This window comes from Drosophila novamexicana, unplaced genomic scaffold (genome assembly GCF_003285875.2).
Source record: "Drosophila novamexicana strain 15010-1031.04,08,12 unplaced genomic scaffold, DnovRS2.1 tig00000193-arrow-pilon, whole genome shotgun sequence".
Lineage (NCBI taxonomy): Eukaryota > Metazoa > Arthropoda > Insecta > Diptera > Drosophilidae > Drosophila > Drosophila novamexicana.
The window spans coordinates 1,902,717-1,930,349 of NW_020824787.1; the positions used below are offsets into that span (position 1 = coordinate 1,902,717).

Here is a 27,633-nt window from a genome sequence, read left to right on the forward strand (position 1 = left end):
TCACCGTCGCCGTAACCGTAGCCTTTCGCCGTTCTCGTCATCGTCGTCGTTTTTGGTAACGTTTGCCCGCCGTCGCCTTTGGATACAAGAATACGAAACTCTGCGCTCCCTCGACCTATGGCGTTATTACATTTACCTGTTCGCGTGTGTTCCCAACTGTGACAACAACAGCAGCAGCAGTAGCAGCAGCAGCCACTGGCACAGTCACAATAGTTCTAGCTAAAGCCCAAAGAGTGCGTGCAAATTCAGATACACAGATCCAAAAGTATCTTAACATAACTAAACTGTACAAAAGTGCCTTAAAGCAGCAACAAAAATCGAAATATTGCAAAACTCAACGCCACAAAAAACCCGCCCCTCACCAACAAGAAATCAACACTTGATGCTCAATGCAGAATATCTTGGCAGAATTTTAAGTTACGCTTTTTTGATTTTTTGATATTTCTCAAGTGTTTTTGGGTGGTTGCCGGTCTATAAGCCAAATATATGGTAATGGCAGAGATTGGTGGCCATTTGGCTCACCAGCTACCATTGCACAATCACAATCACAATCACAATCAAACTGGATTACAGCCATCGCTGGTGATGAATCATCACCTGGATTTGGATTGTCACGGCCATGATGTGATAAGTAAGTACACATTATATAGTTATATACGGCAATACAAACTACAAATCGGTCCATGAATCATGTTCTTAAAGTCGACGCGAAGCCGTCGGTAATTTTGAGCCAGCTTCAAAACCAGTTCTCAGGCCACAGAAGCCGGCAAATATATTGCTAAATAACTGAGCAATTTGTACTTTATTTGACACAGACCGCTTCAAGATACTTTTTACTCGTTGTACATATCGACAGGTTCCAGCTCCTATTGCCAAGAGTTTTAGTAAAAACAATTTGATTTCTTTAAGTCAAAAGGGCTAAGATACTAGTTAGGAGATTCAAAATGAGTTTCTTCTAAATACATAAGACTTCAAAAAATATATGAGAATGACGAATTCAATTGTAAAAACAATCCGATTTATCAGATTGTTAATGTAGTAGCAGAGGCTAAACATTCAAAAGTATCTTTAAACGATAATATTTGTTGTGATAAGAGATATTCAGAGAAATATAGCCACATGGTATGCATATTCGAAAGGTTCTTTAAACGAGGAACCAGTCTGAATGTTCTGAAAATACATTAAAATTCAGACGATATAGCATTAATAGAATATTAAGAATCTAGTCGGTATACAAGAAAACTTTACAATAGGGAAAGTCAGTCTTTCCTTTTTACAATGGTAAATCAAGATCAAACATCAAATCTTTCAGATACAATTATTATAGGGACTATCAACAGGGAATACTTATTTCATATGCACATATATATGCCATTTCTTAAACTAATCAGAGCAAAAAACTTTACAATATTCCACTTCTTGGTAGGTTTATCGCAGTTATGGGCACAATTTACAAATATTAAGCATAATGACTACAGTCTCATTAGTCCAAAAAACCTCACTGACGTGCTCATTAAAATTAAATTTAAATGCTTTCCCAAAATTTCTGTATAATATCTATACAATTTCTACTTATACTGTTTAAAATGCGAAGCCCCCACTTTAACTCGGGTTAATCAAGCCTATGCGTAAACCAATTGCCATTTAACAATCTCATTTCTGACCCAAGCAAAAAAAAAAAACACTCAACTAGCCAAAACTAACCCAATTTCTCACACATTACGCCTAACTATCGGGCTCATGGAACCAGAACCCGAACTTCGAAGCATTAGCATCGTATCATATGCGGCTAATAAAGCTATTTAAACGAGTTAATGACTTATTTATGGCCATTGTCGCACTCACATACAAATTAGACAAAAACAACGAAAATTTGCAAATTAAATTGCCATTAACCTTTACCAAAATAATAAATAAAACAAACCGAATAAAGTCAAAAACTTGCCAAGTAAAAGCAAATCGTTCAACTGTAAAAAATTTTATATTTTGGATGTGTCATAAAAATATACAAAAAGGAAAAACCCACAAAAAAAAAAAGAAGAGATTTTAAAGAGCAAAACAAATATGGAAAATGTTGGTAATGGGTGGGCAAAGTAGAAAACTAAACTCAGTTTTGGTAGTTTATATTTTCGAAGAATTGGAATTGCTTAGGAAAATGTTGCATATTCAGTTCAGGGTTGTCAACTGTTTTATGTGCACAATATTTCTCAAACTTGGTTTATAATTTTTAATTAGGTTCATGTAACAAAGATCAAATGAGCAGAGTTCAAGTTCAGGTTAGCAATAGGCCAGATTTGAAAGTTATAGCAGGGTATTACTTAAGTTCTTGGTATCAAATTTATTTGAGCTATCTAAAATTTAAATAAGGGAGATATTTGTAATCGTATTAATTATTTAAAAGAATTTAATTCTCAGTTATTGTCAAGGCTTTTATAGATTAAGTTTAGAAAGCGACCTCCATTTGAAAGTGTCAGTGGGACAATCGCGTGTGCCTACTTTTAAGATCTTACAGATAGATCTGTGCAGCACATTTTCGTAGTACTTTTTCAAATAGAAGGAAATAAAATAGTTATATGGCTAATATGTCGAACAACTGTGGCTCTCAGCTACAATGCTGGTATTCAAAACCCAAAGCTCAGTTTTAAGTTGCATTCAAGACATATAGATAGCTCGTGGAATTAAACCCCTTCTTTAAATATCAGTATACACTGTGACTTTTATTAAAACACATATTAATGTAAATGTATTTAATATATCTTCAATATGAATCAAAATTTAATGCACAAATTAATTCGCTTTAAATGCAAACCATTAAAAAATTATTTAAACAGAAAATTGAGATTAAAATTATTGCGATTAATTGCAGCTGATAAGAAGAAATGCATATGAAAGTTTGTGAAGTTAAATGTGAAATGTAGAGTATATACAAATGCATATACTTAAATATGTCGTAGGATATATTCATTTATTTGAATGTTTTTGTATAAAAGAGAGGTGACTAAATGAACTCTTGTGGCTTTTCATAATGGAGTCCAGTCAAGTGCTCAGCTCAAAGATGTTTGTTCGATCTCTACATAGGCATAAAGTCAATAACATCATTCCGAATCCAGTTGCTCTGACCCTTTTTTGACTGCTTTTGAACTCGGCTATCGGTAGAGAGGCATCTGTTTAATTGCAAACAGAACGATTCGCAAGACTTGCAAAATTGCCGCAAGTATCTGAAATTGTTTTTCTTGGGGTCACAAAAACATTTCACAAAATATAAAACCGAAAACAACTGCCTTTGACTATTGTGCTGTGTTTTTTTTTTTTTTGCGGTGGCATTAACTTTTAAATTATGGCTGTATTTTATTTTAAGTAGAATATAATTTTTGTGCCGCCAGCGGCCAATTAACGGTTGAATGACATTTTAATGCTTGGCGGCAATTATAGTGCGATTGCAACAAATTTATCGCATGCGATAAACGCAAGAAAATTTGTCAGCTGACAAATTTTTGTTAGCCGTGCGGAAAACCAAATAAAAATTATTCTCGACCATATTCGCATATCGCTTGCATTTCTAAATTATATTCATGCATTTTTAAACGCATGCCCAGCATCAACCAAAAGTGTCATTAAAAAAATGCGTGTGTGTGTGTGTGCGTGACAAAATATATTTTATTTAAATTGAAATTTGACGCTAAATTGTGACAAATGTTAGCTGCCAATTTTGTAACCAGACAAAAGACCGCAAAACACTGAACCAAAAAAACCAAAAACCAACAAAAAAAACCAAAACAGTTGCAAGCACTGTGTGTGTGTGTGTGTGCATGTGTGTGTGCCAAATAAAAAACGAGCGAAAGACGGCCAAATCATAATCATAAACACGTTGGCCCCGTCGCGCGCACTGCATTATAAATGAGCCAAAAACACGACTAGAAACTGGCTGCATATACATTTGTATCTGATAGATACATTAGCCTGTGGCCTGCCCAAATGCAGCCACATTGTAATTTCAATTCTTAATTTGTTTGCACACATTAAATATGAAAAGCAAGCAACTATTTTAATTTAAAAACTCCTTTTGCGAGTCGCTCGCCCGCCCCAAAACTAAACAAAAAGCGCCACAAAACTTATTTCTCTAGCAAGTTTTTGAGATTTTAGTTGATATATTTGAAATGAAAACAATTTCAGTTGCTGTGTTTAATTTTGTGTTTCCTTCTTATTTTTCACTCGTCTGTTTGTCTCTGTTCGAGTCGCTTTTGTTGGTTTGTTGATTCTGTGCGCCTGTAAACATTTTAATGAGTTTTTCATGTCGCAGGCCCATTGGCTGGCCCCTGCCTGCCCCTAGCTCTCAAACACACACACACACACACACACGCATGTCGCTGCTAACTTCTCAAGTAGTCGTTAAATTAATTAAATATAGTAGAAGGAAATATACAAAACAAAAAAATACGACTCGCTCGCGCTGAAGTTTTGTTTACACAAAGCGCGACACATTTTTTGTTGCTCAACGTTTTTGTTGCATACTTCGCGGCGCGGCCAAAACCCACACGAGCTGCCATTTCTAGTTTCTGTGGGTTCAATAAAATTAGATGATTTTTAATGCCAACTCATAAAAAATTGACAATTATTTGCGGTCATAAAAATCAAAGCGATTTTCATTTGGCCCCAAATAACAGCAAGGCAGACACTATAAAATGTGCGTGTGTATGTGTGTGTGTGTCGCAAATTTGTTTAGCCTAATTTAATTAATATTAATTAGTTTTAAATGATTCGAAACGTTAATCGACTGCTTCAAATTTGTGAATTGTTCAAGCTGTGGCAACAAGCAACAAGTTTTCGAAGTTAATTGTGAAAAATTGACTGACCAAAAGCGCGGCAAGCTTCAAATTTTTACAAATAATTTGTTAAATGACAAAACAATAAATCAAATTGTCATCCCGACTAGCAGATGCCCTAAAACCAACGTTAAGCTTTCTTTAAAAGCATTCGATCTTTTGCTTTTACAGCAATAACATATCCATTTTGTGGGGAATGGGAGAAGGGTAGCCAAAAAGTGAATAATTCTTAATCTTCGTATTCCTTTCAAGAACATACATTCCGCGTTTTGTGTATCTAGCTCTTAAAACTTTCGAACTAAGTATTCTTTAAAAACATAGTAAGATCGATATTTATCGATATCATGACATTAGAAGGAGGTATCGAAAAGAATAGTATACAAAAATATTCACTTAAATTTCAATGCTCTAATTCCTGTAATTTCCGAGATAAACTAGCTGCACAAATCCTTCTTCAGATCAAGAATATATATACAAAGAAGCCTCCTTCTGGCTCTTACATACCTTTGCCCAAAGCCATTCTACCCGTCTTGGCCATTTACGTTGCTTTCATTAGGTATAAAAAGAAATGCGGCTTTTAAATGTTTCAGCCATAAAAGGCAAAGTAGCTTTGCATTCAGGCTGAGAGAATGGCACAGAGCTAAGATATACGGATGTCACAGATATAGACAGATAGTTTAACTACCTATATAGGCTGCTGCCCGGGGGCATTCATAAGCTGTGCTCAGTGTGTGACAGTCATAAAGCTCGTGAAAGGCGATCGGATTTATTTTGTTTTATTTTCGTGGCCATAAATGTTCTCAACACATCATTAATCGTGCTCAAATTGGGTAACGTCTATGAAATTGAAAGTCTGTGCGAGCAGCTAATTAAAAATTAAATACATACGAAAAACTAGTTTATCATTGATTTTCGAAAGTGCAGAAATTTAAATTTATTAAAGTTTTCGTGAGACTTGCTGAAGTTAAAACACTGTGCGACTTAACCATATTTATTATATGTAACTAACAGTAAAACTGTAACAGTAAAACTGTAGATAATTCATAAAACATAAAGCTTTAAATGAGCTTTAATTAATTTACTTGCAAACTACATTAAAGCTAGATTAAAGCTTTCAAGCTTCGTGTTTTGTGATCAAGCAGCACATATATTATTTATAATGAGCTTTCAGAATTTTGTTCTCGCACAATTTTGTATCTCAGACCTTTTCAATCTGATTTCCAGCTGTAATTTGCTTCCTTTATGCATCCACTTATTTTGATTATAGCTTTTTTATCAGCCAATAGGTAAGCTCATTATCATTTTTTGTGGCTAATCAGCAAAGCAAATGCGCAAAATGTTTGCTGCTGTTTTTTATTTATTTCTTGAGCGGAAATTCCAGGCATAATTTTCTAATTTCACAAGTCAAACAGACGCGCCAAGAGCTGTTAATTAAAGACAGGCTCGGAACCAAACAAAAAACGAGATCTCACAATAAAAACAAAAATAAACCAAACTAACAGAAATCTCTGGCAAATTTACCTGAATTAAATTCTACTCTGCGTATCTCCAACTGTCTCTCTAAGTCTCTGTTCTCTGTCCTAGTCCCTGTCTTTGTGTGACACACACACAAACACACACACACACACACACACATAATTGTGACAACAGGCGCAGGCGCACAGCTGTCTTTTTTGGGTTGTGATATTCTGTTTGGGAATCTGTGTATCCCCGTATCCCAATTCCAAATGCAGCCCGCACAGGTTTCAGGCCAACATATTGATCTAGTGCCGGGCCCAAGTGCAAAATCAGATAAGCTTCGCTCAGGGTTCTGTTTTGGAATTTATGATTTGCGCCTAAATAACTTTATCACCCCGGGCAGACAGGCAGACAGCGGCAGAATGGGAGCGGGAGTGGGAGAGGCAGCGGCGATGGGAGACTATGGCAGACAGGAATACCGAAAAAACTTGACCGGAAACCCGAAAAAAGCAAACCCATAAAATATAGACGAATTTGTTTCTTATTTTTTTTTTTAGCGAGCGCATAAATTTTGTTTTGTGGGTGTGCCGGGCGACCATTTGAATGCCCTATAAGCAAAAGGGTTAAGACACATTTATTTATGTACTGCAAAGTCAGGATAAATACGAATATTATTGATTTTGCGGGGCTATTTTAATAGTCGCTGCTCAAAACATTATCTTAAACAGGCCAAGTAAAAAATGTTGAATATGCCAACAAAAATGTTATGAAAAATATTTGATATACACTGGGTTAATTTAAAAAGTGCAGCGATTGATGCCAAGTTAGCCCGTGTAGGAAGTTAACAGGAAGCAAGGAAGGCGCTGTGAACTCCTGTTAATTGATTGATTGGTTTGAAAGCCACTTAACAGAGTGCGAGAACATTTATGTTAGAATTAACAGAGCCCGCCTGTTAGTTAACTTAAAAGTTATTCTGTTCTGATAGATGTTATTGTAGAAGAGAAATCAAATGAAATGACTCACAAAATATGTAAAAAGGATGTAAATAATTACAAATTATTATTATTATTATTATAAGAAGTGTAATTCAGAAATTACAAATTACGAATTTTTTCCAATACCATTCTACTTTGAAGCCAAAGCGTTGCTATATACGAATGACAACTGTAAATTATAAATGAGTACAAATTTATTAATATTAATTAATATTCGCTTTACATAAGAAAGAAGTCTTAAAATATTTGTAGCATCTCTCTAGGTCTAGCCTTGCTATCGTCTTCTTCGTTGCTCCTCCTTCTCTTTCTCATTCTCTAGCCCTCTCTCTCACTCTCATTCATTCATTCATGACGTCATAGTAGCTGCAGCTTAAAGCTGATTATGCTTCTGAATACGCCAGATACTTGGCTAGTCGCGGCTGCATTCGCTTAAAGACCAAATGGTTTTCTGGCCTAATTACAGCGGGCCCTGAGCTCTCGACTCGCTGACCTGGCCTGGGCACAGCAGCGGCCACATTAAAGCAGCGGCCGCCTATTAAAGTGCAATTAAAAACCAAAAAATTGCTGCTCTTAAAGTTCAGTCAAGGTGTCAGCGCTTGTCAGGCGGCAGTGGCTACTGTTTGGGGCAAGCAACGGCTGGGCAAATGAATATTAAATTTCCCAAAAATAAAACAGAAGAAATTTAAAGCTGAAAAGAGTGGATGAGACAGGAGAGAGCGACAGAGAGAGCGACAGAGAGAGAGAGAGGTTGTGCATTTTGAGCGACTTTGCACATAAATCAACTGATAAATAATGCCAAAATTGGTTTGCCAGGGCTGTGTGGCATGCCACGCCCGTTTATCGCGTGTGTGTGTGCCGCGGCCGAGCCAGCAAATGTTAAGCAAGCCCAGCTAAGCAACCACCAGTTAAAGTTCCGCTCGTGCCGCTCTCCAGGCGCTCATTAAACGGCGCCTTTTGGCGTCGCGATTCCCGCTGGGATTCTGGGGGGGAAGGGGAGCTGTTCAGGGTTAGTTTTTGGCTTGGGAACACCCGCTGCGCCATATGACACCTCTACAGCTAGGTGTGTGTGCGTGTGTGTGTGTGTGTGTGTGCGCGCTCAGGTGCATTCGTCTGGCTGTCAGTTGGCCAGCTTGGGAGCTCTGGGTCGCTGCGTCGTTGCGCGTGTTGCATGCAATGCGGCACGTTGCTCGCTTTAATGGCGTCGCTTTTAAAGCTCTTTTGGGGGCGCCGCTGTTTCACTCTAGTTGTGTGTGGCTATCTCTTTTGAGCATTGCTTTTTACGAGTGTCATTTTTATTATTCCCCCCATTTTAATGACTAATTAAGCAGGGGGACAATAAAAAGCGAGCTGCGAGCAACAACAACAACTACTTTCAACAGGATGCGACAGTGCAACAAACTGAGATTTGGTTACATCAAATAACTAGACGCCGCCAATCTCAAATCCAGACTCAATTCTTGGCGTCAGTGGGACTCCAAAAGAATTGTAAGCGACACTTGAGGCAGCAACAATTGCTGCAACAGCAGCAGCAGCTTCGGCGCCTGGTTACATAATGCCCAAGTCGTATATAGTATATCGCATTACAAGAACTACTTTTCCGCATCAGTTATTTATCAAGTGCTTGCCAGGAGAGGGAGAGGGAGAGGGAGAGGGAGAGGCAGAGGGGAAGGGAGAAGGAGTGGAAGAGAGGCATTTTAGCATGTCGCCTGTTTGTATTGAGAGCTCTTAATCTCAAGTATCGTCTGGTAAGTCAGACGCGGCTATCAACAGGTTGAACGCCCCTCTCGCCATCTCTCTCTCTCTCCGTCTCTCTCTCTCCCACTCTCTGTCAGAGACACTCGAACCCGACCGCTCGCTGTGACTGGGACGTCGCGCCACGCCGCGGGGCAACTCATTCAAAATTAGATGACGGCTCGGCGGTGGTTGAGGTTGAGACGTTTGCGGGGTACGGTTACGTTGGCTACGTCTAAATCTACGGGGCACGGTCACGGGGCAGACACTGGCAGACGGTAGCCTAGTCTAGCTAATTACCGTTACCTGCCAATATTTTGACTTGCAGCCAGGATGTATATACATATATACGTTTATGCCCACTGTAACTACCTGCAACAAAATGTGGCACATTATGTCAGCGCTGCCATGTTGCCAGACGCCAGGCAACGTGGCAACTGGCCAAACGAGTTGCACATCTCGGTGGCAATTACTTTTATTTCGCTCTGGATTTATTTCGATTTACGTAACATGAAAGCAGAACCAGAATTCTTTAAAATACAAATTGCAGACAACATCATAAATATTATAGATAAATCAATAGCAAACTCTCAACTGGTTTGTAGATTTGATTTCATGTGTATTATATGTGCATATAATATTATATTTATTTTATTATAATTCATAGCAGAGTTTTGATTTGATAGAGAATAACCTGAATCTAGAAACAGTACAAAATGGAGAGAGGGTTTAATAAAACGGCTTTCGATTTCTTTTTCAAATTTGAGGCAGAAGTTCTCCAAGAATTACACAGTTTGATTTTCTGTCAATCAATATATATAACATATAGTTACAAAAATCTATATTCTTTTTAAAATATTCAAAAGTATTCCAGGCATATTTCTCAACAGTTTTAACATACGCATTATAGATAAACGTTAATCATAATACGATTCAAATCTTATTGATCGATGACACATAAGCGAAACATAAAAGTATTTCTCTGATATTTAATCAAATATAATATATAAATGTAAGATTAATCGTTCTTAAAACTTATTCGAATAACATAAAAAGCAATTTTCAATTGGCAAACAAATCTTAAATCAAGCCAAAACTTGACAAATTTCATACAATTAACTCGGACTATGCTGATTTATGTTGTTGTGGATGGCTGTTTGTTTGTATCGGGCCCTCGCGTACATTTTCTAGTTAGGTAGCCTAACCATCTGTGGTAATGCCTACTGGTAACAAAATGTGGCTCATTATGTCAAATTGAAATGTTGCCAACGAGGTGAGAAACTCGCTAAACAAGTTGCAGACACATATTGCGGATCTGGGCTCTTGGGGGGATTCATCTTTATTTAGTGAGCAGCCACAAAAAAGCAGAGAATACCCCGACAGCGTTTTGTCGCCTAAGTGGGCAGCAATAAGTCTTCGCGGCGAACCAGAAGACGACAACGAGAACAACGACAACGTTGTGGACGATTACGACCACACAGCGCCAATGAATCATAGCGACTTGGCATCAGGTGTGCGCGTGCATGTGTGTGTGCGTATGTGCGTGTGTGTCTAGTGTGTGTGAGTGGTGCTTGGACTAAGCTGGACCTGAACTGCAAGCCCATAAAGCAGGCCTACTTAAAACGCCATAAAGCCAGCAATTTATATACCTTCATTGGCCAAGACTTGACTCAGACAGCAGGCTGCAGGCTACAGAGCGAGAGAGAGAGAGAGAGGGAGTGAGAGAGAGAGTAGACAGTGCCGTAGCCGGAGCCGGACTCCCAGCTCCAACTGCAGCTCGGACACATCGAGTGGCAATCAACGCCGCCCGTTCGAACATGCCGCTGCGGTGCAATGCTCCTTTGAAATTCAAATTTTATGAAGCTCATTAAATATAAATTTGTCGTTCGTTTGCGCTGCAGATGCAGAGAGAAGTGTAGAGAATCCAACACAACAACAACAACAACAGCAACAACAACCAGCCACAAGGCAACAACGAGGGACGACAACGATCTGTGGATCGCTCCGCTTGTATACGACACCCAAATAAAATAATATAAATTAATTAACAAAACGAAGCCGAAATGAAGTTAAAATTTGCATGAACAACGCGCAGCCTTTGGCGGCCTTCCTTTTAGCCCAGAGACGGTCTTGAAATGAAAAGCTGAAAACCTGGCCAAAATGAATTTCGAAGCGGTCCAGTCTTGCGTGCGCGTAATCGAACAGCCCGAACTTCATACACATATATCTCTCTCTCTCTATATGCATATATAGATATATATATTTAGTTCTCTGAGCATCATATAAAAGGACCTCAACGAGCTGTGCATTGAGTGGACGGCGTTAAATGGTCAACTCGATCTTGGGCAACCATAAAGCAGCGGCGGTCTCTTTTAATGAGGTCTTAAGTTTTTATAACGGTGCACACACAATCATACACACGCCACACACACCACACACACGCACACGAAGTGCAATGTGCACAGGAATGTGGCCCTCGGGCACACCCAGTCCAATCAGCTTAACTAGAGATGAACGCTTGCAAAAGCTGTTAAGGGCTTCAACTCTCTCAACATTCTCTCTAAACATTTTATTTCACACAAAAGCTCTACTTCCATGGGACCAATAAGATATGCTAAGGCTCATTTAATATATCTTCAAAAGCATAAAAGTTATTCAAACAAGAAGTTGCATTTGGATTGACATATCCAAGCTGGACTCGAAGCTTGGACCATAATAACTTTTAACATTTTAAAGATATTCTATTTCTTAAACAAATTTCTTTTGGGCTTCGTTCTGACATAGAATGGGATCGGAAATGTCTTATCCAATGTAAGAATATCTTCATATGATTCTTTTAATTTTATTTAATAACTATTATTAAATTTCTGAAGGGATTTCTTTAAGGGATATTAACTATGATTATCGTAAGTAATAGACAAATTTTATATTAGCTTGAAATTCGAAAACTATCTATAACTAAACTCGGTTAAGATTTGCACAAGTTATGCATATCTGAAACCTGAAAAAACCATCCTTAAACAAAACTCTATTTGGAGGCCCCAATCAAAGTTCAATTTGTTGCATAGTGTAATTAAATATTATTTATAAAAAGTATTTCTCCGTCTAACTTTCTGGCTGGCTAAAGACAAATTCTCCAACAAAAAGCAAAGACCACTAAAAAAACTTGTAAGAAACTGAACAATATCTTTGTTCTAAATTGCATTCAAATTAATTAAACGTGTGCTCCCCAAATTAATTTAAGCTTTTATAAATTTTCTATATAATTTAAAGACGCAACAAATTATTGCAAGTAATTTAACACTCACTTTCTAAACTTTTGAAATGCTTGAAAGTCGCATTAGTTAGTTATTCCCTTGAGATTGTTTTTTACTTTTCTCAATTCCGCCATGGGCTCCTCTCTAGCGGCCGCAAATGTTGTATAATTCACACCATCCAACTGATATTTTGCCGACTGCAGAAAGTATGTTGCTAACGCATGTTGCATGCTGCGCGTGCGGCGGGGCAGGGGGCGGAACAGTGCAACATGGCAACACCACGAGACTACAAAAGCAACAACAACATTCGCACTGCTCAAGTGCAAAAGGTGCGCGCATGCGCAAAAACAACAACAACAACAACAAGAACAGCAACAACTTGAACATCCCCGAGGCCCGAAATGCAAACAAGGCAGCTTCGTTGTTTCTGGCAGCACAGAGAAGGGGTCTTGGGGCTTGGGCAGCAGGGGAGGGGTAGGTGGGTCCGCTTTGCTTGCCTGTTCATGTTTGCGCAATATTTGCGACAAATAAAGCATAAAAACTGTTAAAGTTCACACGCGTCAGGTCAAATATTTACACAAGCCGCCTGCCATGGAGAGCAAAAACAACAACAAACCCAACAGCAACAGCAACAACAACAACCACAACATCAACAGCAACAACAACAATAACAATTGAATGCAACAATGTGGTCAATTCTTTAGCCAAAAGCCACGCACACAAATCTTGGCCCGAAAGTGTTGGCTAATTAGACGCAAGCAGCCAAAATGCCAAACGCATTTATGATAATAAAAAAAAATAATTGAAAACTAGAAAAACGGCTTACTATGGCAAGCAGAAAATGAAATACCCTTTCAGGCAACTGGCAAGAATATATTTTATGTAAAACCTTTATGCTCCAAGGATTTGCAGTTAGGAGAATGGTGAGGCGGTAATTGCAGAGTTTGTTTAGATATCTTGACAAAAAAAAAAAAACAAAATGAATCATTCAAAAGAAATTTGCTCCTTCACTAACTTTTCCTATAGAGCTATATGATGTCGAATATTGTTAAGAATTAAGCATGGTTGAAATTGTAAGTGCCAAGTTTGATCAGAATATCTTGAGAAAAATTAATGGTATTTATACATGAACCGATTATTCCTATGACAGCTATATAAAATAGCCTGATCCGACCCATGCCGAGCTACGTCTCATGAAAGGCTAGCTTGCATAGAAATCTTCCTTATACTAAATCAACTCATCTGATTAAGTATATGTACATACTTCATGGGTTCAGCGATGTGCATTGCATATTTGCTAACATAACTAGAAGACTCTTAGCAAGAGTATACAAAATATAATTGAAAAACTAGCCAAAAATGTGGCTTGTGAGGGGCTGTGTGTGGAGCAGGGGCAGGGGCAGCGGCTGCCTGTCAGCATTTGCAACATGTTGCGTTGGCCTTAAAAGGTTAAACTGCATTTTGATTTCCAATTTCGTTTATCGAATTTGTATTTGAATTTCAATTTGTTGTTTAGCTTTAATTGATTTCCATTTTTTTTCTCTCTCGCTGAGAGGCGGCACGACGCGGGGCGGGGCGGGGTGGAGCAGGCAGGCGGGCAACTTGAAGTTGACTTCAGATTCGAGTTGACGTTAATTTGACACATTTTCAGTCATTTCTGACGCTGAGCCGTCAGAGTTATTTAAAAGTGTTTGGAGGCGGAGGGAGAGGGCAAGAAAGAATTGGGACTGACTTTGCGGCTTTCACTCTGTGAACCTTCGTCTGGGGTTTTCGGTTCTTCGGTTAGCGGGCGAACGGCGCCTTTTTGGCCATTGGCGACACTTGTGTTAAAACACCATAAATAAATGTCGCGCGCTTATCTGAGATACACACACAAACACACAGAGAAAGAGAGACACACACCCTGAGCGATCCTGCGTCGGCGTTTGGCCAAGACAAATGCGTTGTCAACGCAACCTGCCTAATAACCCATCATGATCATCACTTAGCCCGCTTGTACCACAGCTCCGAGCTGTCTCCCTCTCTCCCTCTCTCTGTCTGTTGCTGCTGCTGCAAGCCGGTTGTACAAGAAGCTCAGAGGAGCTCAGACTCTGGACACTATCGCGTCTTGTCATCTGTCTGCGCGCCAAGCAACACGCAACACGCAGCATCCAGAATCGAGAATCCAGAATCCCAGTCAGAGCTCGGGCTCAGTGCTGGCTGCGGCATTTTGTTGCACACACACACACATCGAAAAAAAAGGTCATTTCCGTTGCAGCACTCAAATATCTCTCAGTGTGTGTGTGTGTGTGCGTCTTTTGGCTGGCATAAATTGTGTGTTGCAGGCCCATGTCCATTTTGAGTCCAGGCACTCTTTGATGTCGCGGCATTGGCAGCTTCTGCCGCCGCTTGCTGCATGTCTCGTATTCAAATTTGGCTTCAATAAAACGACAGCCAACAACTACAACAACAACAACAACAACAGCAACAGCTACAACAACGAGCGGCCAATACGAAAATCAAACACTTCAAAGTGACTGCAGCCGGCGGCTTCTTTGGATTTTTGTTGGGAATTTTTGTTCTCTCTTGATTTTTTTCTTCATTGATTCGAAATCGAAGCCAACTGTTTGCATTGATCAGTTCTGTTATATTTATATTGACTGCGCTTCGGCTTACACACTCGATGCGAGGTGAACGCGTGACACGAGCACATTTGCTGTCCACTTCAATGCACAATGAGATCAATCAAAGTGCGACTCAAAACAGACGGCTACAGTACAAATTAATTTGAAAAGAAAAAAACATACATAAATGATTGCAAAACTTTGTGAGCGAAAAAAAACAAAAGCCTTCAAATACTCTAGAGAGCAAGCATGTGACCATGTAAAAGATATACGGTATAACATTAAACATCTACAAGTTCAAGAAATAGGTTTTTTAGTGGTTAAAGGTTACCTTTTGTATAAGTTGATTCTGGTAAATCTATAACATTTTGTCAAGCTCGAAATCGAACTCGAACAACTAGACAAGACCACACGTTTGAGCTCAAAAACAATTTTGGGTGTTCAACATGTTCCAGAAAAGCTCTAGTTAATAGTTAATTCTTGACAATTGAAATTGAAATGAAACCCCGACCCACGCTTTAACTTAAAACCGCCTCCCTATGCGATTCGCACTGTCATATGCCCATCACTAACCGTGCCTGGCGCTCACGCTACCATCTCTAGCTTACATTTAACCCGTTCTCTTGTGTCGCATCTTTTTTCGATTTGTGCCCCAATCGAAATGCTCTTTGGTGTTTTGTGTAATTAATTAGGCAAATTTATATACACAAACACACATATATCAATATGCATACATACAGCAATCGATATCTGTGGATATGTTTATGGGAGGCGGTACATTGTTTTTGATGTGGCTTATAGCTAAATCGAAGATTACGTTGTCATTGTCAAAGCAACTGCACTTAATTAAGCCAACTTGAGACGCACAGTCAAAATGCAGAAAAGCCCGAAATTGCAGCACACACAAACGCAAACACGGAGGTAGAGAGCGGGCACATAATTGATAGGATCCCAGCAAGCAGAGGCAGACAAACAAATCAAAAACCACAAAGCTTCCTTCCACACAAAAAGCAGTGACCAGCCAGGACGGACCAGACAGCCAGTGGGACAGGCACAGACACAGCTGGACAATGGCCGAGGCGGAGCCGGAGGCGTAGGAGGGGGCAGGACAGCCCCTGCCCACGCTCAGCGCTCAAAACAATGGCCAGCGAATGTTGCCTAATCAGTGGCAAGAGCCCAATGGCCAGGCAGGGCGGGGTATGGAGACTGAAGTGAAGGCTGCCAGAATGAGCGCTCGTTACGTATCTACAAAATTGATGAGTCTGTCAAAATGTGAATGCGAGAAATCGAAAATCGGCGAACGATACAGAAACAGCACAGGACGCGGCACGTGTTCCCAGCGCTGTCATCATTAATTTTTTAAGCGTTTCGCTGGGGCAGGTAAAAAAAACGAACTATAAAACTGACAGAGAGCGAGAGAGAGAGAGAGGGGGAGGTGGGGCTTGGCGTTATTCCTGGAAAAATGACAAATTTTCGTAGAAGTCACGCGGCCAGCTTGTGCCTGTGGACTGTGGGAGTCGCAGTCGTCGCATCTGGTAACTGGTGTCGCGTCTCTGGGCTCTTTTATGATCATGTGAAATTCCTAGTTTGGCGGCGGCACTTGCTTTTCAACTGTCAGTGGCTGCGCTTTGTGTTTCCATTCAACCAAATGCGCCATAAATCAAAAAATCAAAAAACCATACAACAACAACAACAACAACAGCAACAGCAAAAGGGAAAAAAAAGGTAGCCCAAACCTGCAGCGACTTAAACAGTAGTTGCTTTTGAAATCGCGCGCATATCCGCAGGAGCTTCCATAATTTCGTCGACGTGCCCCATGGACTGCTGGGGGACCACTCGGCACTCTCGGGCACGTATTCGTGTATATCTTATCGATGCTTTGCATTTTGCATGTTGCTGTTGTCGACAACAACAACAACAACATTGATGCAGCAGCAGCAGCAGCAGTTGTTGCAGCCACAGTCCAGGCAGTCTGTGGCAGCCATTGCAACAGAGAGAAAAGAAAAAAAAAACTGGTTGCACAGCCAGCAAATACATTTTTCCCAGTTCGATTTGGGTCTTCTGAAAGATTGCCGACTGCGATAAGCCCAGCTGCTGGTTAAAGCTGCGCATCTCATGCGTTCTGGGCGTTCATTATTCGGCTTTGATATGTTTATTGCCTCAATCGCACGATCCAGACAGTCGCTCAAATCAGTCATAGAATGCGCGGCCCCTGCACTCAACTATCCATCAAACTGGCCACTTCTCAGTCCAGCTCCAGCTCCAACTTCAGCTTCAGCTCCAGCTCCGGCTGTACACGAGCGAAACGCGTGTAATTAGATAAAAACGCTTAAACTCGCAAGATACTCAGTCAGATACGAATGCTCTACGCGTTGCTGTGCAGCACACAAATCTGAGATTCTTTTTTTATTTGCTTCTTGTTGTAGATTTCCTTACATTTTATCTACAGAGGAGCAACAATTTTTGCCCAAGTCGCCCGCTTAGAATACACTTAACGATGTAAATTATATTCAAGAAAAATGTAAATATCTCCAGATCCTGTCAATTAGTTTCAACTTTTTTTGTTTTGTTAATTCGATGAGCAGCTTTTTAGAATATAACTGATGTTCCAATGCTCTTTAGCTATTTTTAGGGCATGGTTTAAATTTTTTTTAAATACAAATAGGGTTAAATAAATAGTTCCGAATAAATTATAAAAAATAATGGCATTCATATAAAAATTACTTGAATACGTTTTAATTATTTTAAAAATAATTTCAAGAATTTATTTTGTAAATTTGAATGTGTTTTTAATTGCTTACAAGTAGCATAATTTATTTCAAGTACCCCTTTGTTTAGAGTATAAATATCTAACAGTGCTAGAAGAAAAGGTTCAAGAGCAGACAGCAGCCAGAAGGTGCGGCCATTAAAATTTAAGCACTACAGAATAAAATTTGAAGTTTAAGCCAAGATCATAGCAAGAACAACAACAACAACGTGTTGCCTCTTTTTGTTGCTTTCGCCTGTTGTCAGTTGTTTAATTGAAAAATTTATAGCCAAAAAAACAAAAATAAAACAACAAAATGGAACAACATGCAAAAATGACACGCAGCTTGCAAATGCTGCAAAATGTTGCAAATGCTGCGAAACGTTGCTCGTTAAAAGTGAAAAAGCCGCAGCAGCCGCATGTGCTGCCACACCTCTCCCGACCCACCGCAAGTGCCGCCAGCCGCCTGCCGCAGTCGAAAAATTCATAGACGACAAACACGAGACGAAAATTGCATTTGCCGGGGCCCACGCAGCCCGCAATCCCCCCTCTCCGCCTCTCCGCGTAAAAACCCCAAAGTGTGCCGCAATAGCGCCGAAAAACGAAAAATCGAGCAGACCACGGCGCGCCAAATGCCAAAGCCAGCCAGAACAGCCCCAGCCGCCCCAGCTCGCGTCAGCAACCCCCAAAAAACACACACACATTTTTCATGGGGTGGTTTTGGGCAGCACAACATGCAAAAGATACGCCGCAAAAGCGGAAAGAACCCCAAGCCCAACTACCCCGCCAGTTTAGCCCCCCTCTAAAAAAAAAAAAAAGATACAAGCGCAGGAGTTGCGCTTAAATTCCCATTACGACTCGTAATGGCTGCGGTGTGTGTGCATGTGTGTGTGTGTGTGTGTGCGAGGGGGTCCCAAAGAAAAATGAAAACGCACTGCGCAGGATCATTAAGGCAGACAAACACCTACACACACACACACACACACACAGCAACAAACAATGAATGCGAAATGTCAGTCAGCAAAAGATACGCAGCCTGGAAATTTATACAAAAGAAGCTGTCCAAAAGCGACAACAACAACAACAACAGTGAGGAGTCGGAAGAAGAAAAATGGTGGCCACGCACACAATAACAACAACAACAACAACAACAACAACAACAACAACAACAACAATGACCGACTATATAGGGTAGCTTTACAGGCAGCTTGAGCGGGACAACAAACGCGCGTGTGCGAAAGAGATGCGGGCAGAAAAAAGCGCACATGCCACGCAAAAAGGCAAAGGCTGAGGCCGGGTAGCTTGAAGCTTTGGGCTTGAAGGCTGCTGCTGAAGGCCGGCTGAGTAGCGGCGGGAGCGGGGCGGGTTGGAGTGGGGAGACAACGCGGATAGCTGGGTGGCGAGGCACATGGAAGTAAATGCTGGCGTCTGAAATGCTTCAAGCATGAAAGCAACAAACACAAGCAAACGAGAAAACCAGGCGAAAAAAAGCGCAGGCCAAAAAAAATAAGAAAAAAAAAGAAAAAGAAAGACAGCAACAACAACAAAAGGCCCAACAACGAACGGGCAACGGCAGCAACTTGTCTGCTCCGCCTTTATAAATAATTCATGTGCAGAGGCTGCGAGTGCGAAAGATACGCAAGCTTCACACACACACACACACACACGCAGAGCAGCAGCAGTTGCTTTGCAGATACAGATACAACGCGCTGAGATACGCAGCCACGTTTAAAGATACAAAGAGGAAACAGCCACAAAGCTTCGTGTGTGTCGCTTGCTCTCTCTGTGTATGCGTGTGTGCGTAAGCATCTTTGTTTGTGTGTGTGTGTGTGTGCGGCACAACGAAACATTTAAAACGTGCTAAACGCGCGTCAAAGTTTTTCTTAATTTTTCAACAGGCGAAAAGTTTTTCCTGTTGCAAAAGTTTTTTCGCTGTGCTGCCAAGGATTACAACACACGCCTATATATATATATATATATATACAGTACATATATATATACGGGCCGTTAGCAGTATTTGGGGTGGCAGCACTGGCAGCACTCGTACATAATGTGGCAATGATTGCATTGATTTTTTTCTACTGCTTTTGGCACCCGAGCCCAAACTTTTGGCGCTTTCAAGGCCCAACTTTTGGTCCAAGCTCCCAACTTAAATACTTGAAAATTTGTGCACCGCTTGGCAGATTTATGAATTTTTCAAATGTTTTTCCGGCAAAAGTTTTATTTTTGGGGCGGCAGACACACACACGCACACAGCGTCTCAGCTCTGGGCTTGTTTGATAGCAGTTTGTTAATTAGCGCCATCTTTGTTTTGCGACTTACTTATTTTTGTTTACAACAAATCGAGGCGCATAATTGGCTAAAAGTGCAGCGCCAGCTTCATGTAAAACACATCAGCAGATTAAACAAAGCGCCAAGTGATTTACCGACGCTGTCAATTGCCGACGGCGCTGAATAAAATGCTGCAACTTCAAGTTTTCATCATCTTAATAAAACTGTAATTGAATATTAATGAAATTCAAACTGCACAACGTAACAGAGCTCGCAGTCGCTAACAGCTGTTAACTGCGCTGCTCTGTTAAGTGCGTTGCAACTGAGCTCGAAGTGTCATAGCAGCCAGCTCTATTATTAGCGCACAATTCTCATTTGAATTTCAAATTGAAATGCAATTGCAATTAATATACTCATATATATGTTTGGAATTTATTTGATCTTACAGAAAAACAACGCTTGTCGCATTGTGTGGGCTGTGGCGGCCAAATACACGATCAGTATATACTGCGCGTTGCGCCCGATCTGGAATGGCATGCGGCGTGCTTAAAGTGCCAGGAATGCAGGCAATTTCTGGACGAGAGCTGTACGTGTTTTGTGCGCGATGGCAAAACCTATTGCAAGCGTGATTATGTTAGGTAAGTGATCTTTGATATTGACTTCAAGTAACTAGATATAGCTCTTAAGAAAAACAAATAATTCTAGGCAAAAATTGCCTTTCTGTTATTCATATTTTTTCACAACTCGCTCCCAAAAGAAAGTTAAGTATGAATATTATCGGATGTTGAAAGAGAGATACAGAGAGATTTGATAAGTAAATTATAGTTTTAACAAATCAATTTTTAGTTTAAAAAAAGTAAAGTCAAAGTAAAGATATAAAACCTAAGTATCTTAGGATCAGACTTTTAAGAGCCTAGTCTAAGTTTTCTAGGCTTAAGCGCGTAAATCGAATATGTAACGCTTTCTTATCGAGATCTTAAATTAAATATTTCTTAGCACTCGCCGAGTTCCAGCTACTTATGACTAAGATTAACTCATATATTATTTTTATGCTTAATTTTCGCTCGCCTCATTCCTCTTTAATCGAGCTCAGATAGAAAATTAATAAGATTTCCTATAAAATCGCGATTTGTTAGCGCAGCTCTAAACATTTTGCCACTTGTACAATCACGAGCTAATTGTGGAAATTAGTAAGCTGACAGCGCAGATACCCTACGCACGCGCTGTACACTCAACGCAGCAAGTAGGTTTGGCTTGATCATGCGCTTGGCCCTGTTTCAGAATTGTAACAGCCCTCACTTGTTGGCCAGGCCAATTAGATGGAGCTTGCCAACGGCTCTTGTTTGGGCTACACATAAACACATTCTAAACGGCCGTCGACAGCTGTGTAGCTTCTTTGGGGTATCTCACGGATTTCATCACTGCAACAGCAACAATTTAGAAATTGCCATTTGGGCTTGAGGAGCGGCAGAGCGGAAGTTGTTAGAGGGGGGGACAGTTACTCTACAGTCGCATCGTCGCGACTTGCCAACTATTTGCCATGCAAATCTTTGAATAATTGATTAACACGTGCAAAGCTATAAATTAACACTTTACCTGCACAAATGATTGATGTTCAGGGCGGCAGCCACAAAAGGTTTACATTTCGTTTATTTTTTCCTCACTTGTATTTATTTATTTATTTTTTTTTGCATACCCTGCAACCATAAAATGGCCAAAAGAAGGCCATGACAACCGCGTATCTATAAAAAAAATTTATAATACATATCTATAAATATATCTGCATATTATGCCTCATCGAACTCGGCGTCTATAAAAGCTGCAGCCGGCCTACGAGGTATATAGCTTCTCATATAGAACATGAAGACTACACAGTAGGATAACTAGGATAACTATGTATACATATATAACATATGTTAAGTATTTAATATAAATTGTATTGAAATGTGTATAATATAGTCGACTTTTGTATTAAGACATGCTACAACACACACATATATATAATACATGCATCAGATTTTACAGGGTATCTGCCCGTCTGGCAGCCTCGCCTTGCACATGCCAGTATTTCATATAATTTTGTACATGTACATATATATATATATATTTTAATAGTCATAAGCAAGCGACTTGAACGCATTCAAGGCTGTTTACACACTTATTCACATTGGCTCTAATCATGGGACTCTCTTCTTCTTCTTCATTTTCTTCCTTCTGTGGCACCTGTTTTATTCGCAGGTTATTTGGTACAAAATGTGATAAATGCGGTAACTCCTTTAGCAAAAATGATTTTGTGATGCGAGCCAAAACGAAAATCTTTCACATCGAATGTTTTCGTTGCTCAGCGTGTGCCCGTCAACTGCTGCCAGGTGCGTTATTGTTGCCCTTTGCCCCCCACACTCGATAGTGTATTTATTTATCTATTTATTTACTTTTGCTATTTCTCGGCTCTATGAACAGGCGATGAATTCGCGTTACGCGACGCGGGCGCCCTGTACTGCAAGGAGGATCACGATGTGCTCGAGAAATCATCGCAAAGTAGTCTAACATCATCATCTGTGGAGAGCAACAACAACATTAGCAGTAATAACAACAACAATACAAATCTTAGCAATAATAACCATTCCAGCGAACTGGGCTCAATGTCGGGTGAGTGTGTTTACCTTTAACTTGACTTGACTATCTCTTAATTGCCTCAAGATGGGCTACTCGACTCGGGCTCGAATTCTATTTGAATTGAAATTTACTCACTTGAGTTTCTAGCTGGCGTATTGAGTTTGAGCACAGTTTCTTGTAAAGATTTATAGATTTTTAAAATTGATCTTTAATCCACTTCCTTTGACTTGGTTACTTTGTACTTGGCATATGAATTGGTTCCTATTTGTGACTAATAACTCATATATTAACTATCTGGATCAACTTCCTTTAAGCTCATTGGGGTATTAGCTACTACAAAAAAAAATACCCTTTGTTAGTTCATCTGAATTTTGATTATAACTGAGGTCTTCAGCTTTTACTGTAACTTTTTGAACTGAACAAAAAATTCACTGGGACTTAACTTAACTTGATTTAGCTAGGATGTATAATATAAGATTTTCGTTATGGCTTAAGACTATTTGGCTGCAGCTCAGCCTTTATATTAAGGTCTTCAGCTAGTTGCAAACTCCCCTCAGAATAGCTGAAATCCATTCTCCTAAGTCCCGCAACTATCGCAATTTCAAAAGAAAAACGTTCTAGCTCCCTCCTTGCCTCTACTTGCCTTGCCTAGCCTAGCTAAAAAAGAAGTGAAGACTCAATTAGCCCAAATTGCAATAGACCAAATGATTTTTCCGCGTAACGCTGCCTATCATCTGGCCTAGTTATCCGTTTAGATTGAAAGTCCAAAGCCCCAATTAGGCTAAATAGAATTAGAGAGAGTGAGAACGTCTCTGGGTCGGCAGTACAAAGGGCTGTGTTCGTGTTTTATTCTCAGAAAGACAGCGTTACATCCTTGTAAGCGATAAAGTGTCAATAGAAATCGGCAAACGTCAAACAATGTACGACAATTGTCAAACCATATCGTCAACATAATCTCATTGTTTAAACTGAAGGAGTCGCAAGGGGGGAGAGCAGGGTACCAGAGTACAACCCAACAGACCTTATCAACATGCGGCGGTGTTGTCAAAGTCGGGCCAAGCTCGTGTGCGGGCTCCAAAGCTAGAGAGAAGGAGGTAGACCCGAGAGAGAGAGAGAGAGAGAGAGAGAGAGAGAGAGAGAGAGAGAGAGAGAGGTGCCTCTAATAGTTGTCTGAGGGAATTTGCAAAAGGTGTTGCAGGCGGGAAAGGGAGTGCAGCAGCTGCTGTGGCAAACACAAAACAACAAAAAAAGCGAAAACAACTCAAAGCTGCATTGAAGCATTCAAGCGGGCAAACATTGACAACTTCTTGGGAAATGTTGCTGTTGTTGTTGTTGGGGCTGCTCGATCTGTGAATCTTGCCGGATCGCCTGATCAATCCAGCGTCTCGATGAGTCCCCATTCATAGAGTTCCACTTGTTGTGCCTGTGCGTCTATTTGTTTTCAACTCGAATACGGCACGCAGCACGTCCAAGTGTTTGCCCAACTGCGGCGCTTTGAAGTCCACGCTGTCACGCTTGCAGTCGCAGTCACAGTCACAGTTACAGTCACCGTCAACGTCACAGTCACAGCCTTGCGCTTTAATTTGTATAAGAGTTTTTGCCAAATTGCCAAATGATAGAAGTCTTTTTGTTTTAATTTTGTGACTGCACCCAGCTTCAAACGGAACGCCGATCGATTGTCGCGCCCGGCTCATTCATGGATGCGATCGTTATCGAAATTAGATAACGATAACAAGTTGTCGCGGTGTTGTGAAACACGACTTAATTACGAACCACGACGCGCCAAGAACCACGCATCCCATGGAACCCATCCCCATGCCCATGCCCATGCCCGTGCTCATGCCCGTGCCTCAGACATAATTTTTCGTATGCCGTGCAGCCTCTTTGATCTCCAGCGGCAGGGGGTAGCTGGGTATAGGGGTGTCTGATGGTCGGAGACTGTGCTATTTTTGGTTTCTTCTTGTTTTGCATTTTTTCGTGCGTGTTGCGGTCTATTGGCATTCGCCTTTGTGGCCGGGCCGTAGTTGAAGACAATTTATCAACGCGAACTTCAAAGCGCTGGCAAAAATAGCAAAATGATTGCGAATTGACAAACGATTCTTTAACGCATAGTTTTAACCCAATTTCCCTACAGATTCTGGCAGCGAATCGGGCTCACACAAAAGTATTAGGGAAAAGCGTCCCTCGGGTCCATCGGACGGCAAGCCGACGCGAGTGCGCACCGTGCTCAACGAGAAGCAGCTGCATACGCTGAGGTAAGTCGCAGGCTTAACCAGCCCATAGCCCGGTATAAGCTAATCCGGGAATATCCTTGTAGAACCTGCTATAATGCTAATCCGCGACCTGATGCGCTCATGAAGGAGCAGCTGGTTGAGATGACGGGCCTGTCGCCGCGGGTCATACGCGTCTGGTTCCAGAACAAGCGCTGCAAGGACAAGAAGAAGACCATCCAAATGAAGCTGCAAATGCAACAGGAGAAGGTAAGCCAGCTTCAGCTTCAAGTGATCCACATATATATCTATATCTAATTGGGTGTTTGGCTTTTCCAGGAGGGTCGCAAGCTTGGCTATGGCGCCATGCAGGGCATACCCATGATTGCCAGCTCGCCGGTGCGACACGATTCGCCCCTGAATCTGCAGGGTCTGGATGTGCAGACATATCAACCGCCATGGAAAGCCTTAAGCGATTTTGCCCTGCACGCCGATCTGGATAGCAATGGGGCCATCAATACGCACACGCCCGCATTTCAACAGCTGGTCAATCAGGTGAGTCAACCAACCAATACCCAAAAGAGTTTCTGATAGTTCATTCAAGAATTCCAAGCAGGTTCCTTTTCTATAGACAGGGTTTTATGCCGGGCCAATTTATACCAGAATTCCACTTTATTGCTTTTGGCATGAAAAAGTTGCTGAAAAAGTAGCCGACCCCAATTCGGACTTAGCCATATTTGTTTTTTAAAATAGGTTTCTTTATATATCGATCAGTTGAGATTAAGAGTTTTTTATTTTTTAAGTTAATTTTATTTTTGCTAGTTTTCTGTTACTTTTTACTTTTAGCAACTTATATCAGCGTGAGTAAGAGATTAAGAGAGATTTATAAAATCTTCCAATTTGCTGAAAACATATTTAGTATTATGCTGTCAGCCTATATAGAACATTTGTAGTTTGAACAAATTATTTCACAAATGGAACCTGTTTAAACTTTTGAACCAGTTTCGAACGTGATCGAAACTTTGAAATGAGAGCTAAATTGGAAAATCCCTTTAAAGCAAATGTATTTAAGTACTGAACAGATAATTAACCAATTTTTAGTTCAAACCGCTCAAAACTTATTTGGAACAAGTCCTAACTCATGCTCGATTCAAGTTTAAGCTAGCATTAAAAGAATATTGAAGAATAAGAAGAAGTGCCGAACCGGTTTAAATATATTTTTAAAGCGATTTTAAGACTGTCCACTAAAGTATGGCTTACATATTCTCTGTCTATGCTCTAGATGCACGGCTACGATTTAAATGGAATGCCCGTGCTGCCACCACATCCGCCACAGGGACCACACCCACCACCGCCGGGTCAGCAAATGAACGGCCCGCCTGGGGGCAGCAGCCTGGACTCGGGCATCACGTCGCACCATCATCCGGATAGCACAGACTCGTATGTGACCTACCTGGAGAGCGATGACAGTATGCAAGGCAGTCCATAGACAAAACGTACCGAATCTAATCTCAGCTTCTTTTGTTGCTCCAGAATCCAAGCTGGCGCTGACGCCATCGTCCTCGTCATCGGCATCGGCGGCCACATCGATCTCATCGCCGCCGTCATCAACAGCTGCCGGCGGTGTGGTGGGTGGTGGTGTTGGTCTTGGTCTTGTGGGCGTAGGCGTGGGCGTGGGCGTTGGCTTAGGCGTTGGCGGTGGTTCCATTGCCGCCAATCAGTCGGCCACGGAGCAGCTGATGCAAATGCTACAAAAAGTTACCGGCTCGCCGGCATCAGTCCTCTGAGCGCAAGCCCAACTGCGTCTGGCGGCGGCGGCGGCGGCATCGGCGGCGGCTGGGGGCGTGGCGGCAGCGATGGCGAGGATGCGGATGCGAATGCAGCTGCAGCTGCTGTAAAACAGCGCAAACAGCTCGCGGGCTTGTGCAATGTGGCGAAGCTCTTGCGCGATATATTCGTGTCGGTTTTTGATTCGGTGCCAAAAATAGTCTGTAGGCCATTGGCTGGCATTAAATCTGGGTCTCTGGCCAGGCTCTCTCTACCTCGGCCTCTGCCACTGGGGCTTGGGTCCTACTCTGACTCTGGTTCTGGGCGCGGTTACGGGTTGCGTGGTGCGGGGTGCGGGTACGGGTTTCGGTACACAGAACTGGAGACGGGCAGTTGTCAGTTTCAAGTTTCATTTTGCCGTTTTCTTTGTTATGTAATATACCAATTTTTGTTGTCTTTTTCGAATTAAATTAATTACGCAAAAAACAAAAAAAAAAAAAACAAAATAAAAAAAAACAACAAAAATGCTCATACACTTGAAAAGTTTTAACAATAATTTCGCATTAAAATCAAGCTCGTCAAGTAGGGAATTTCATTAAACACACAAATTGTACATAATTTTTATATATATACATACATATATATTTTCATTAAAAATGCAAGAAACAAAACAAAAGGGAGAAAAAATTGAATCACAAAAATCATATGCGTACATTAAAAACCAAATGGAAAGGAAAACGAGAAATTGACTATAAAGAAGAACCTCGTGTGTATTATATGGGTATATATAAACTGCAAAGTAAACTAAACTATAAATAAAATCGCACTTGGCCAGTTGTAAATCGAATTAACAAAAATCAGCTACGTTAAGTTCATTAAATTGTATTGAAAGAAGAAAAAAAATGGAAACGTATGTAAGTGAGAAAACTGTAACTAAATCTAGACTTATTTGTTAGTTTTTTAAATATATTTCCATTAACACAAAGAGTAAATAGAATAAAACGAAAGCAAACTGTAAGGCAGCGAACGTACCAAGGATGTTTAATAAATTGTTTCGTGAAACAACTAATGTATTTTCAATAATATTTAAATAATATTAATTATAAACAGTGCATAAGTAATTTTAGTAACTATAGAAAATGTTTAAATGAAATTA

General features: G+C 40.7%; 1 protein-coding gene across 1 annotated transcript; it reads left to right on the forward strand.

Moving 5' to 3' along the window:
- LOC115758668 (insulin gene enhancer protein isl-1) lies at positions 1-27,515 on the forward strand. The gene is made up of 9 exons (XM_030699411.1): positions 1-631; positions 20,333-20,522; positions 22,123-22,253; positions 22,345-22,533; positions 24,635-24,755; positions 24,818-24,980; positions 25,050-25,265; positions 25,993-26,179; positions 26,244-27,515. The coding sequence occupies exons 1-9, from the start codon at positions 487-489 to the stop codon at positions 26,495-26,497; spliced, it is 1,596 nt and encodes a 531-aa protein (XP_030555271.1). The 5' UTR covers positions 1-486; the 3' UTR covers positions 26,498-27,515.
- Positions 27,516-27,633: the final 118 nt, after the last annotated feature.